At 44.2% G+C, this 15215-nt stretch overlaps 1 protein-coding gene across 1 annotated transcript in view; it reads left to right on the top strand.

The window, feature by feature from the left end:
- Positions 1-14551, top strand: part of LOC135806770 (histone acetyltransferase p300-like) — a 30286-nt gene extending 15735 nt beyond the window's left edge. Inside the window, exons 13-27 of the mRNA XM_065320993.1 lie at positions 1019-1263; positions 2214-2472; positions 4149-4267; positions 4437-4607; positions 5188-5256; positions 5410-5567; positions 5712-5846; positions 5996-6063; positions 8677-8830; positions 9362-9514; positions 9738-10017; positions 10860-10997; positions 11973-12080; positions 13911-14029; positions 14473-14551. Of these exons, the coding sequence (XP_065177065.1) occupies positions 1019-1263; positions 2214-2472; positions 4149-4267; positions 4437-4607; positions 5188-5256; positions 5410-5567; positions 5712-5846; positions 5996-6063; positions 8677-8830; positions 9362-9514; positions 9738-10017; positions 10860-10997; positions 11973-12080; positions 13911-14029; positions 14473-14551 (2255 nt within the window). The remainder of the gene's footprint in view (positions 1-1018; positions 1264-2213; positions 2473-4148; positions 4268-4436; positions 4608-5187; positions 5257-5409; positions 5568-5711; positions 5847-5995; positions 6064-8676; positions 8831-9361; positions 9515-9737; positions 10018-10859; positions 10998-11972; positions 12081-13910; positions 14030-14472) is intronic.
- The last annotated feature ends 664 nt before the right edge of the window (positions 14552-15215 follow it).

Raw genomic sequence — 15215 nt, forward strand, 5'->3', positions numbered from 1 at the left:
AGTCTACTCATCTTTCTGGGACTGGCTGGGAGTAGATCTTAGAAAGTAAAGTCTCAGTTAAAATCTATTTTTCAATTGTCATATTCTGCTTGAAAAACATTGAAGCTACCTGCAGTAGAACCATACTAAATATTATTATGGCAAGCAATTCCTCGAATTCTGCTTTTTTTCTTTATCCAAACACCAAAACAATCTTGGACGGTGTCACTTGATAAGCACTTTTTGTGTGTGTTTGTATGTGTGTGTGTGTGTGCATATGTGTTTATGTGTGTGTATGTGTGTGTGGGGTGTGTGTGTGTGTGTGTGTGTGTGTGTGTGTGTGTGTGTGTGTGTGTGTGTGCGTGTGCGTGTGAGTCCCATATGGTGCAGTGGTATGTGCAGCGATTTCCAATCGATAGGTTGCGGGTTCGATTCCCGACGATTATGGTCACACACGTCTTTCTTCTCTTTCTCAGACTCTTCCTGACTTTTCTTTCATTCTCCTGGGTGGTTACCAACAGCCAGTGCATGCTGGAGTATGTGGTGTGATGTGTGTGCGGGAAAAAAATAAAAAGACCAAAAAGTAGGGATTCACTGGCCAGAAAAAAGCCACTTCAAAGCTGTGTGGTGTAGACCAGGCTGAATAGTGGTGGCCAATTCTTCAGCCTTGCAAGCTGTTGAATGGTGCAATCCCAGCACAAGTTGCTATGGCTTCTGCTGTAGCATCGCTATCATCGCCTCTGGCGATGGGCGTCCAATGGTCAATGGTGCGTGTGAGACTCTCGAGATGTGCAAGGTAGCAAGTCCCATACCATATTATTTCCTTGAGGTTTGGCATGTCTCTTTACAGTAGGACATCACTTGTAGCGGCTGGAGGTTTGTTGCTTGTACTCCTATTGAACTTCACTTTCTTTACCCACATGATGTGGCCACGTGCTTCATTTAGCAAACGACACTTCTCCAGAAAAGTGATCATTGCTTGCTGAGCTTAATGGTTCCCTTAAAGGCTGCTCCTATTTTTTTCTCTGCGTTCATGCAGCTAACCCCGTGGATATTGAACGTGCAGCACATCAGGCAACATATGAGCAGCGAGCACAGAGTGGCAACCATATTGTTCCAGTGCAGCAGCAACAGCAGCAGCCACAGCAGCAGGAGAATCTGATGGAAGCTCAGCTGAACCAAAGCCAGTCCACAGCACAGCAGATTCAATGGCTGACCAATGCGCCTAACCGCACAGCTTCTAGCACACCCGTGCTAAGCATGAATGTCAAAACCGAAGGCCAGGTATGAATTAGCTATAGATTGTGGTGTGAGGCTTTGACGGGTTTATAATTGTGCCATTGGTTTGGTGGCATCTGGCGGGACTTTTCTGTTCTGGAGGAAGGTTGGGGTTGGGGTAAGTTTGCAGTGCGGAGAGAGAGAGAGGGAGAGGGAGAGAGAGAGAGAAAAAGAGATACAGAGACAGACACAGAGAAAGACAGAGAGAGAGACACAGCCAGCGAGAGACAGAGAGAGAGACAGTGAGACAGAGAGGGAAAGTGAGACAGGGATGGAGAGAAGGAGAGACGGAGAGACGGAGAGAGAGACGAACAGAGAGAGAGAGACGCGTACTGATGGTACTGACGCGCTGCGTAACCTTATTTGTCTATCTGCTCTAGCACATCTCGGATGCGCACTCCAACAGCCTTCCAACTTGGAGGGTTTCAAAGTCATGAGGGGAAGGTTATTGTTCACATAGCTTCCTCTTTAATTGACCTTCGCAGGCAGCCGCAGGTTCTTCTCCTTCATAGACAGTTTCCGATTTTCAAAACAGAATTTGTTCTTTTCTTGCTTGATATGTTGTTCCAACTGATCTTCGTGCTGCTTCCTGCAGGGCATTCGTAACAGTGTCGAACGCCTTGTACATTTACTTGTGTGCTCAGAAGTTAAAACCCATGCCCTCTCACACCAGGCCACCAAATATATATTTTTTGATTCGTTACCTCCCCGGGACTTATTCCTAAATTGTGGGTTCCCTAGTTCGGCAGGAAAGTCTGTGTGTTCCACATTGTACAGATAAAAGCGGTTGTAGTGGGTGCACCTGACCCTTTATAAGAAATGGATGAAAGTTGCTTTGGTCATAAACTCTCTTGACCATGCAGAAAATTTGCTCTAAAACACTTGTGCTGAACCAACTTTACCTTTGGAACAGGACTAATATATGTGTGCCCTATCCTGCTCTTTTCCTCTTGTAGGCCACATCTAATGTGTCAACAACGGCCACAGATTCATCTCAGTCTGTTGCTACTCTTAATCAGGCTGCAGCGTCCTCGGCTAGCTCTCCGTTTTCCATGACCAATATGTTATCTGCAGTCAGCCAGTCGCCAGCAGCTGTCGCTGCAGCTTCGGACAGCACACTTCAATCCAGTGCTGAAGACATAGATACTGGGAGTGTTCAGGCGGCTATCATTCCATCTACCACTCCAGAAGCTGAGGGAGTTCAAGACAAGAAATGTAAGCTCATCACATGCTCACTGGTTTGAGGGAAAGATTCAAACCGCAAAATCTGACGAGGAAATTGACTGTCACTACCAGGACTCCAACCAGGGACCTTATGCTGTTGAAATGTACAGTAAAAGACGCAAAACATGGATCTGGAAAGAAGTGCTAAAGAAATCTTGTTTAGATTAGCAAGGATTGCACAATTGCATGTAAAGCAAACAGAATGAGGAATATGCGAGCTAAGCTGTAGACATCAGGGGAAGGGGGATTGCAAAAGGTGCTTGCACACCCCTAAGGCTTTCAAGAAATGGAAAAAGAAGAAACAGTAGCCGGGTCATTCGTTCCTCTATTTTTTATTGCGCAGTGCTTCATTAAGGAGTCTACTCATCTTTCTGGGACTGGCTGGGAGTAGATCTAAGAAAATAAAGTCTCAGTTAAAATCTATTTTTAAATTGTCATATTCTGCTTGAAAAACATTGAAGCTACCTGCAGTAGAAGCATACTAAATGTTTGGCATGTTTCTTTACAGTAGGACGTCACTTGTAGTTGCTCCAGGTTTGTTGCTTGTACTCCTATTGAACTTCACTATCTTTACCCACATGATGTGGCCACGTGCTTCATTCAGCAAACGACACTTCTCCAGAAAAGTGATCACTGCTTGCTGAGCATTATGGTGGCCTTAAAGGGGAAGTTCCCCTATAATGAAAACTTTACAACTTGTAGCGAAAAATTCACTGATTCCAATGATTCCAATGGTGAAGGTCCCATGTTGATCCAATGAGCCGTTCCCGAGTTTTACCTGCTTGAAGTTTTCACTAAATTTGGTGACATCATGATGACGCCATTGACTTGGAAGGACTAGGCCGGATTTATGACGTCGGAGAGACAGACTTTGTGTAGGAGTAGATGAGGAAAACCAATTTCATTCTTGTTTCTCTGCAACAATTATTTTCATACTAGAATTTTTTCAAGTCGGGATACCAGTAGTGTGTTATACATGTATGTCCCATACCGAAGTTTGAAAAAGATCCGACTTCTTTGGGACAATGTCAATGGAGAACCAAAATACTGAATTTTCCCCATCCACTCCCATACAAAGTCTATCTTTCTGACGTCATAAGTCCGGCCAAGTCAGGGCAAGTTAATGACGTCATCATCATGTCACCAAATTTAGTACAAACTTCAAAGCTAGTATATCTCGGAAACGGCTACTTGAATCAACATGGGACCTGTACCTTTACCATTGGATTCAGTGCATTATTCGCTACAGGTTGTGAAGTCTTCATTTCAGGGTGAACTTCCCCTTTAAGGCCGATTCACAATACAGCTTTTGCTACGCGACATGCGACTTGCGACACCTGCAACGAGCTGCGACCGCGACACACGATTCACAATCATTTTAAGGTTTGTGCGACATCCTGATGCAGTGTATGCACTATGCATGTGCACTGAATGAGCATTCCGAGTAGAATCTGTACTCCGTTTGTGTATGACGCACGTCGCAAAAGCTGAACTCTCTTCAACTTCTGCGACAGGCACCTTGCGACTTTACTCGACAGGCCTAGACTGGTATTTTCTTGTCGCAAATCGCGTGTCAAGTCACGAAACGTGGTATTGCCAAACGGCCTGATAAGTGTATTACTGGATACTTGCTAATGATTCTTGTTTTGCTGTTGTGCTTTGTTCAGTCGAAATGTCTGCGGAGATTGTGCGGGATACGTTTCTTCCAATTGTGGATCAATTGTGCGATCATGATGATCGCAAAACTTTTCTACAACCTGTCGATACGATTCTTTTGAACTGTCCGGTAAGTGAATGAGTCACGGGACACAGTCACTGATTTAGCTTTTCACTGCTTGCAGTGTGCTGCTTTGTTGATGTCCGCTGGTACTGGATTGGCTATGTACTGTGTGTATGCATGTACATGTATAGGTGTTGACGTTTGACGTTTGTGCTGTCACATTTTTACCCTTCAGGACTATCTGGAAATCGTGAAGGAGCCAATGGATTTGTCAACTTTGAGACAGAAGCTTTGCAGTCTTGAATACACCGATCCATGGGAATTCATTGCGGATGCCTACAAGATTGTGGAGAACGCATGGTTGTACAATAAGAAGACCACAACAATTTATAAGCAAGCTACTCGAGTGAGTTCTGTTGTCCTTCCCAGAACCAGAATTTGTGCTGTTCATCTCCTTATGCTTCAAATACAGACTGATTCACTAAGTACAGTTGTGCCTGGTGAAATTTGCCCTATAATGCATATTTCGCACGCTCAACGTCCAGCTCTCTCTGTTCCAGTCTTGATCGCGCATTGGCGTTGTATGCTCAGTCTGGGAGTTGCTGCCCTGGAAGGCATACGGATGCGGATTGACATGTAACCAAAGTCATGTTCTAGCATGATTGTACATATGTACTAGCATGATTCTACACATATGATAGCATGATTGTATACATGTTCTAGCATGATTGTATACATGTACTAGCCCAGTAATACAATCAGAACTGATCCTTGGCGCAAGTTTTCCATTTCACGTTGGATTTCATTGAACGCAATTGTACTTATGATGCCGGAGATACCCCAAACCCAGCTAGTTTAATAGTGAGGTTTCTCACCAATAATCATCATAGTTCGTACCCAATATTTTGCTGTTTGGTCAAAAATAGCTCAGTGTGCATTGGTTAACCCAGAATCCCCTTGTTTCTGACTTTGTTGTTCCGATGCAGCTACATGAGTTTTTCAAAAAGATCATCGATGAGCCCATGCAGAATATTGGATTTTGTTGTGGCCAGTCGGTAAGTACTATTTCACTGAAGCGTGGATGTGCTATCACATTCTATACTCGAGATAATTATGCTATCAGGTTCGAACTATGCTGGTATGCGTGCTTTGTTATGCTATAACTTTGCCTTTTTTGTCATTCTGTCCTTGTTCCTGTTGATCTACAGAGGTTCTACACACCTCAAGTGCTGTATTGTGCGTGCAACTCCTGCATTATTCCTCGAGATGCGGTCTGCTATGTGTACAAGGGCAAGGAGGCGATGGTGCACTATTGCAAGAAGTGCTTCAGTGAAGTCAACAAGTCAGTCAATGTGGGATCTGAAGGGTACGTATTTGTCTTACTGTTCCTAACTCTCTGCTAACGTAGTGCATACCCTAACTTAATCCACACTAGTTCAGGATATACATATAGTATATTTTTGATACTAATGTTTTCCTTCCATGTTTGTTTTCTCGCTTCTATTTTCAGGGACGTTTTGAAAGCGAAGTTTCAGGAGATGAAAAATAACGTCAAAGACCCTGAACCCTTTGTGGTTTGTTCGATTTGTGCACGGCGTATGCACAAAGTTTGTGTTGGATTCCATCCCTCCATCTGGAAAAGAGGGTAAGTGGATGCGTTGGTTTGGGATGTGTGAATTGAGTGCCATTGTTGTGTGCTCTGTCCTTATCATAATTGTACACAATGTGTGAGTGTGGGTGGGTATTAACAAATCTGACTGCACACCTCTCTGTGCTTACCTGTTTGCATTTCAGCTATGAGTGCAAGGAGTGCCTGACAAAGAACAACAAGACTGAGCCTGTCAACAAGTTCACTGCTGAAGGTAACTATGGTCAGGATTAGAGTTCGGGTTAGAATAGGGTTATTTGATCAGAAGCCGACAAATTCCTTTGCAAACCATACGCCATAAGCTGGATTAGATTGGATTGGTTTATTTCTCGAAGAACAAACAGGCAGTGTTGCCTTATTACATGAGATCGGCTACTGGCACACAAATATAAGGAAAAAGGAAAAGATTAAAAGAAAAAAAGAAAATAGAGTAGGTTAACAACAGCAGAGGAAAGGTTATATAACTATTTGATCAGTAATAAAAAAAGAATAAAGGAATAATTTGATCAGTGAGCAACGTTAGTCAGTAAATTTTCAGGTGGGATAAAAGAGCGGTCCGGAATTGACCGGGTTTCCCCAGTGATCAAGTTAGCGCCAGGGTAACAATATTACCACTGGGTTTTAGGCAGGTAACAGAAAGGCGCGAGCATCTTGAACCTTGACCACGCCGATTGCTGATGGCAATGATAACGTAATTGCGGTATTACTGTGTAAGAAGGCACTTGCTGCTCCTGTCTTTTTGAAGAACCTGGGGGTACTGCCAGTCAGGTGCAAAATTTCTTACTACCAGTTGCGAAGAGGCACATTGCAGAAACCCACCCTTGAAGTTGCCTTGGAAAGGGGAGACTGGACACAAGTTGAAGAAAAGTGTTGCAGGTAAAGGAATAAGGTGGCTTCGAGTGTGGTTCTTTTTGCTTCTACTCATTTCTGGAAAACCACTACGGTGGTGAGTGTGATTGCTCTGGTAGACCACTACCCCATGTACTGAACAGTTGCTTTGTGAGTGAAATATGTGCAGACATTTTTCAATGAGATGAAAAGCAGAAATAAAATAAAAAAGGTGAAGTGAAAGCCTGCTCACAACTCCGCCCAGCCTTGCGAACCGGGTGGGAATGGTGGATTTAGAACCCGGGTTCAACTCTCAAGCAAGCGCTCTCCACTCTTAACTTGTGGTGTTAGTGGACATTATAGCGTAACTTTTAGTTTCTTGATCCTTTTTTCTATACTATAAATTTACCCTTGGCTCTCCATCCGAGTCCATACTTTATTGTGCCATTAGAAAACCCAAGCACTTTCAGAGTCCTCCGAAGAGAGTCTGTGATGAAACCACGCACACCTACCTCAACCGAAAAATAAATGACCTGCCACCCGGGTTGTCAACTCCATCCAGAATACAATTCTACGACTCGTACAGTACAGAACTATATCTGGTCTTACGGTTGTAAGTGCAACACAGCTAGGGAAATACATACCTCGGCCTCAGCAGCAATCTTCTTCTCTTTTTCCTCCTCCTTTTTATGTAGAATCTCTAGTTCAGTTGCGTTGTTGGGTGTGGCGAGTCGGATGGGCAGGGAGGCTGGGCCACTGACGCCTGAAGAACATGCGAAGGGCTCTAATTGAAAACGAGATAAATCCATTTTGTGGAAATTTCAGGAAGCGCATTTTTCATTTTCTTCATTTTCGGCCTGCACTGCAGCATCAGAGACTTTTATCCCGTTATGCGGAAGAACACAAACTTTAGGCATCATTGTGATTGGGATGTATCGCGATTTGACCCATAAAACCGACCCACAGACGTCTGGTGGGTGCAAACGAATTCTTTCGCGACGAAAAACGCAAAAACTCCAGTTTGGTCTGTATATGGCGTTTTGAATTGGAGGCCTTTCATGCGCAGGTGCACAAAACTACTACTTACCTCATACTTGACAACAGCTTTCCAAACAATTCCTTTGCCATCCAACACGGTATTGTTCCGCGCTCCAAGACGCTTCGGCTCAAGTATCTATTGCTCGGTTGGGTGACAGTTTAAAATGTAGTCGACACAGACTGAGTAGACAAGAAGTTTCCAGTGTGAGGCCACTGACAGGAGATCAGTCGTAATCAACTTTTGTCTAGGCTGAGCTCGAACTGGCTTCTCTACCGCCTTGGAAAACGAGATGAAGTCAAGCCCATTAGAATTTTCGGTTTGTCCTGTGTTTGCAGCAGGCGCGGATTCGAATCTCCTCACGCATGTTGCTGACGATGACCCCGAGTACGTTGTCGTGCCTTCAGGTGTAACGTCCCTGGTCTAGCGCTACGCGACAAGCGCCAAGCACGTGACGCAAAGTACAGGCCCAGGCACGGCACAAACTACAGTACGCATCCACTACTGTGTTGCACAAACGGCATAGGTTCGTCGAAGAAGGTTGAACGTCGAGGGTTGACGCAAGAAGAAATTTCAAATCCTTACCAGTACCACCGTACAAAAGGGATTTCCACGAGAGGTCCTGCCACATCACCGATGTCCACTCCAACCACTTGCCTTGCACCTGAAGAGTCTTCAGCCTCAAAATCTGAGTGACTGAGAGTGAGTGAGTGAGTGAGTGGGAGTGAGTGAGTGAGTGAGTGAGAGAGAGAGAGAGAGAGAGAGAGAGTTAGAGTGGGTGAGAGAGAGGGTGAGGGAGAGAGAGCGAGAGAGAGAGAGAGAGAGAGAGCGGAGAGGGGGGACGACTGGGTTGGTTATTGGGTTATCTGGCATTGGCGAAATCTGGGCATTGATACTGGTCTTATTGTTCACCTGGAGAAAACCTAAATATTTGTTCATGACTTTTTCTCTTGTTGTTTGTAGCACTGCCGCGCAATGCTCTGGCTACATACCTTGAGGAGAGAATCAACGCTTACCTTAAAACTGCTGATACGAACCGTGAAGCCGGCCACGTTCACATCCGTGTGCTCTCCAGCAGCAAGCAGACAGTGAAGGTCAAGGATGCAACCAAAGAAAAGTAAGTAATGTCTTTTGTTGGTGGCAGTGGTGGTGCTGGTGCTGTTGTTGTTGTTTTTTCAATTTTTTCCACGCATATTTAGGCATATATTGTCGTAAGAGCCCTCTCCGAATCAATCTAGTGTGTGACTTTTGTTTATTCAATTTGCTAAATATGACATTCTACCTATTAAGGTTCTGTGCCGCCATAAGGTTTGAACAGCAAATAGTGCACCAAAGAATGTGCCAACCATAGTATACCTACTGTATTCTCAAGCAAGAAAAAAAGATCTAAGGGTACTTCAAGAAAACGGGCAGGAATCTCTGGTATGTTTTCCGGTGTTTTCCTTGTGGCTAGTAGGAATATACTGGGTACCTGTCTATCGCTGTGTACTAGTATTGCTTATTCACATGGACCTCTGTTAGTGCGGAGAGTTTTCACAAATCATCATACATCTGTCATACAAACCAGCGTTTTTCATTATACTCAACTCTGTGTGTGTGTTTCTGTGTACATGTGCGTGCATGTGTATGTTTCTTCCATTAATGCCAGGTTTGAGGAGCTAAGTGCTACATCTTTCCCGGAGGAGTTTCCTTATGTAGCAAAGTCTGTCTTTGCTTTTGTGGAAATTGATGGCCAGGACGTGTGCTTCTTTGGCATGATCGTGCATGAGTTTGATTCTGACTGTCCCGAGCCTAATAGGCGGTAAGATCTATATCCATCTTGTGCTCCTGCTCTCTTTCTCTCTCTCTTTCTCCTTCTCTTTCTCTTTCTCTCTCTCTCTCTCTCTCTCTCTCTCTCTCTCTCTCTCTCGTCTTTGACTTTGTTTAGTTTGCTGTACAAGTGCATGTACTACATGTAACACCGTTGACTGCTGAGTGAAATCTCTTCAAGACTTGCTCTCTGTTCTCTGCGTATTTTTTTGTAGGCATGTATACCTTTCGTATCTGGACAGTGTCCATTTCTTCCGGCCAAAGCAGTTGCGTACTCAAGTGTATCATGAGCTGCTTATCGCTTATCAGGACTATGTCGCAAAGCGAGGCTTTGTCGCTGTTAACCTTTGGGCATACCCTCCTGATAAAAACCAGGACTATATTTTCAACTGTCATCCACCTGGGCAAAGGATACTCACACAAGAGCGTCTAATAGAGTGGTACAAGACAATGCTGGAGAGTGCAGTTGCTCGAAAAGCTGTTATCGAGTTTCGCGTAAGTGCTCTAAATCAACTCATTTTCGCTGGCGATTTTATTTCGCTGATTCCGCCGCTTGGTGCCAATTGGCCAAAGTTAACCGCAGGCCAAAGTTTGTCATCGAGGCAAATGATGCATAATCCACCCATGGCTGCCCGTGAGGGCAACAACTATTAAACGATCTTTTCTAAATCGGCCAAAGTTTCTCACCGTCCAAAATTTGTTGATTTCCAGAGTAGCAAGATTAGCTATGTGCCACCGATACCTCATCCAAAGGGTATCAAACAACATGGGACTACATACAGAAGATGCCAGTGTAGCGTCAGTGATATACGTATTGAATTTATGACAGTTGTGCATGTTCTTTGTGAGGATATACTTTAGTTCGATTAACCCGTTTAGAACCGGTTTTGAAAAGATATCAGTTAACAGTTTGTGTAACGGTTACGCTGGTACTTTTCCAGTTTTCGAAGTACGCATTTTTACCAAATTTGGCAGTTTTCCAACCTATGGTGTACGCACACATGCATAAATGCACACTACATAGTACCATCCGTTACAATTTGAATCAACTTCATGACACTTTTAATGCTTCTGGTCTGTGAATCTATGTGAATGAGCATGCAGACATTTGCATGTATTAGTAGTAATTCCGCACGGTACATTTCAAACAAGGATATTGTACTATACTGTTCAAACTAGCTACACGCCGTACTGCTCTAGCTTATAGGTTGTACTCCGATAAATCGACTGTTAGCGTAGCAGTTAACCATTAAGGTGAAAACCGTAGCCGTTTGATCCCTATTGTTATACTGGCAATCTAATGTTGTTTATCCTTTCTCACTTTTTTGATCTTTCAGGATATTCACCAGTCCACACTTCAAGATCAAGTCAGCGTACCGACCGGTATGCCATACTTTGAGGGTGATTACTGGCCTAAAGTGTTTGAGAAGATCGCCCAGGAGGAAAAAGCGGAGAAGATCGCAGCTGAGGCCGAGGTATGCATTATCTTCTGTGTAGAGCAGGACTGATGGTTCACATCTCTCTCTCGAATTCAACTCCATATCAAACATTTTACCAGCCGCTGTTCGTCTTATGGTTGTTGGCAATTTGTCTTTTTTCAATGCCGCTGAGATGATGGAGTGCATGGGATGAAGGTGACAAATTCGACGATAGTTATAAGAAAGTTCGTTGCTCTCAATGTTCGAACTTGCACCTTTCCCACTTTTCCGTTCAGCGGACTCATGTTATTACAGAAAAGTGGGAAAGGTGCAAGCTCGAACATTGAGAGCAACGAACTTTCATATAATTATCGCCGAATTTGTTACTAAAAAATCCGTTTCTTATGTTATGCAAAACAACAATGTGATGACAGCCATTCCTCAAATTGCACTGCTCTGCACTGCAACTTCTTTGTATTATTACTCAACGTTCTTTCATCTTGATCAAATCTTAAAGGTTAGGACTAGATTAGGAGGAGGTTGCCTGAGGATCAATACTTCCATTAAGGATACAGTAGTGATTCTAAAATATTGGCCATTGAAATATTACCTTGTCAATAACATAGCAAGGGGCGCTACGCTGCTCTGGAACTGGGAAGATACCTTAGGTGTTCTCAGTGTGGGAAGAAGACAAACCATACACTAGCTTAAAGCTTGGCGTATGCCAATCCCCCGCCAAGTAGTGAGAGCTTTATTTCATAAGCCAATGCCTTCCTGAAGCCGTAGAGCGTCACTTGTCAACGACTAGTAGTAGTATTTATTTTTCTTACCATCGGATGCCTCAACAGTGATATACACAACTATTAAGTGGGCTGATAACGCGATAAGTGAAAAGGAAAAGAAAGGAAAACTAGACAATATTTGATTGAGAATGCAGTGATCCATGTGGATGGATTTGTTTATTGGCCAGGTGTGTGAGGGGTATGATGACCGTGATCTGTTGTTGTGTGCCTGTATTGCTATGATGTCAAGCAGAAGAATGGCAAGTACGGCCGAAAGAAGAAGAGCAAGCCGGCACCGGCACGGAAGAGAAAAGATTTCGCTGCGCGTGTCCTGACCCGGCTGGAGAAGGATAAAAGTGTAGGTCCATGGTTTCATTCTTTCTTTGCATTGCGTATACCTGTGTCTCGTGGAGTGCGACGACTGGTTTGATTTCAAATGCATGTTTTAGATTTGTTTCCAACTTGATTATTTCTTCGGAGTTGAATATCATGAGCAAGAAATCAGTTTTAGTGCAGCCCTTCACAATCAAAATCAAGCTGACAAGTTATGATATTCTTCTCAAAAGCCTTATTTAGCCATTTTACCCACAAATGGCCCACATGGGAAATTATAATCAATAATTTGGTCAAAATACGCAATTGTGGGAAAATCATGCACCGTTGGGAAAGGAAAGCCGTGCATGAGACATGCTTAAGGATAGGGCTGAAATGAGTATCTCGACTATTCAAATATTCGTTAATTTAGCTTTGCAGAATGAACATTTGTGAGGTAACGAATGTTAGAACTGAAATTTTTTTCCCAATATGCTCGACACAAATGTTTTATTACAATCAGCGTGCAACCTTACGGAGCCATCTGACAGCGTTTCTGGGGCGATGTTGCTCTCAACGGAGAGCGAAGCAAGGTCGCTGAAGGTTTTTATGTCAACGGCGTTGGTTTCCTCCCTGAAGTATATTTTTTGCCTGTATCATGTGGCGGGGTATTCATGCCCTTGTCAGAACTCTGACGATTTGCATGAATTATCAATCAAGAACATTTGTTCGTTCGTTCGTTCGTTCGTTAGAGTCAAGAATGTTCGATTGCTGAGAAATTGCGTTCGTTTCAGTCCTACAGTTTAGGTTGTAGCAATACTCTCTCTACTTACAGGGCAAGCCTGGAATAAGTGAGGCAAGTTTGCGACGTACACACTGTAAGCCCATCCGCACATAGAGCTTCATCTGTGGGACACAGGTGATTGCAAATTACGACACGTTTTCTGTCGTCCTTTGATTATGCGAGGTGGCTATCGAAAACGTATGCCCTTGTATCTGAATATTAAAATGAGTTTCCGCACGTAACATTCGATGTTTGAAAGTGACTTATTTTTTGTAGAGTATATTGGTGTGTCATAATGGTACTAAAGTTGGTTGCTCCAACGAGGAGCACACGCTTCTTGCCGACCTAGACACTTGAGCGACTCACGATTGCCATCCGGAGCACACGAGAAGCACGTAGCACCTTCCGCTCGGCAAACCTGAAAGAAAGCACCACTGCCTGCTCAATACACAGTGTGTCAAGCTCGGCAAGAAGTTTGTGCTCCTCGTTGGAGCAACCAATTTCATCACTAGTACCGCCGAAGTCGCAACTTCTAAGTTCATAATGGTACTAGTTTGTAAAATTATTGCCTTTGGGTGTTACTCTTTCAGTGAAACCATTTCTTGTAAAACCTTCTACTAGTATCTTAGTTTATGCCCCAGCTGTTACGCTGTCATCACACTACCGTTCAAAGCGCTGTGTCTACATCCACATAAGGTTTTGGTCGGTTGTCATGATGATCCATGTCTGGAGTGAAAGCGGGAGCAGAAGAAACGGGAAACGTAGACGTGGTAGGGAGTGGGCCACTTTTTTGTATAAAAGGGTGTATCTCCCACAGTCTGTTTCCAAGCGACCTTGTACGTGCGAATCTTCAAATTTCTCCAAAACATGACCGCGTGTACTGGTCAAGAACTGTGCCTGTTTGATGACACGACTACCCGTTTTGCATTTTTCACTGTGGACGCAGACGTAAGGGGAAGCCAGAAAATGAAGTGTGATGACGGCCTTACTAGCTCCTTGGGTGTTGCTGGTATTATCGCCTACGCTGATTTCTTGTATTCGTTGCTGGCAAAATTTCCTTACATTACCTTTATTCTTGTTTCTTTTGGCCAGGCATTCTTCACCATCACGCTGATTTCTTCAGAAAAGGTTGCCAACCTTAAACCCATGCAGGAGGATGTGGCCGAGCAGCAAAGCGTCAATGTGATGGAGAGTCGGGATTCAATTCTTGCGTACTTTCGTAAGAATCATCTCGAGTTTACAACTTTGCGGCACGCGCAGTACGCTACACTGTGCATGCTCATCGAGCTGCAAAGCCAGTGCAATGTAATCGTCTACCGCTGCAATACCTGCATAGCGGAAATTATTGGAAGTCGTTTCCATTGCCCAGTGTGTGACGTAAGTTTGCATATTCATATTGGCCACTGTGTGTTTCCAGATTTTGTTTGTATTTGTTGTCTCAACTTCTCTTAGTTCTTCTAGAGTAGACTGTACATAGAGGTACACGACAGAATTTTTAATCCACATGACTGTAGCTTCTTCTGTACAACATGCAACACCTGCAGATTGCAGGTTCTTTACTCACCAGTAGTGTCCAGATCTGCCTCCATTCTGTATCCGATTGTTGTTTTGCATGTGTTTGTGTTTTGTACGTGTTTGTGCCTCCTTATGCTAGGATTATGACATGTGTGCTAAGTGCCATCAAAAACGCGGCCATTATCACCCGATGGAGGAACATGGTCGGCGGTCATTAAAGCTTTGAAGCCAATGAAGGCACCTGTGGTGTTCACGTCCACCTACGCGCTGTGGCATTCCTTGGCCACTCCAGACATTCATGATGCATGTAGTAGTAGTAGTACATCGTGATTTGTTATGCATTTAGCATGTGCCATTTCCCGCGCGCGCGTGAAACGTACTCCGCGGCTTTTAGTTGCTGTGCATGGTTAGACTCTGGACTCTTGTTGTTTTGGACTGAAGAAGAAACAATACTACATTGGCGCTGCGAGCTATTTCGTTCCTCCGCGGCAAGCATGGGTGACCGACCACCCGCCATTCCGCCCCCTGGACCCTTTCCAATTTATGTCTCCCTCTACGATGCCGCCATGCGCTGGCCCGCCTGGACATGGAGTTTCAAACTTTATCTTGCTGCGTCCAAAATTTGCGATGACGACCAACAGCGTGAGCTACTCCAGTACCTGGGAGGAGACGACATCCAGCAACTCGTGCCCACTCTCAGCAACACAGGGGCAACATTCGACGACCTCGCCAAAGCGTTGCAGGACGAGTTCGATAAACACCAAAACAAAACGCTCTTCAGGTACAATTTCCGTCAGCTTCATCAACAGCCGAACGAGACTATGGAGGGTTTCTGTTGTCGTTTGGGCGACCACGTGAAACGCAGCGGCTTCCCGGATTCGG

The sequence above is a fragment of the Sycon ciliatum genome, chromosome 1, assembly GCF_964019385.1.
Source record: "Sycon ciliatum chromosome 1, ocSycCili1.1, whole genome shotgun sequence".
NCBI classification, from domain to species: domain Eukaryota; kingdom Metazoa; phylum Porifera; class Calcarea; order Leucosolenida; family Sycettidae; genus Sycon; species Sycon ciliatum.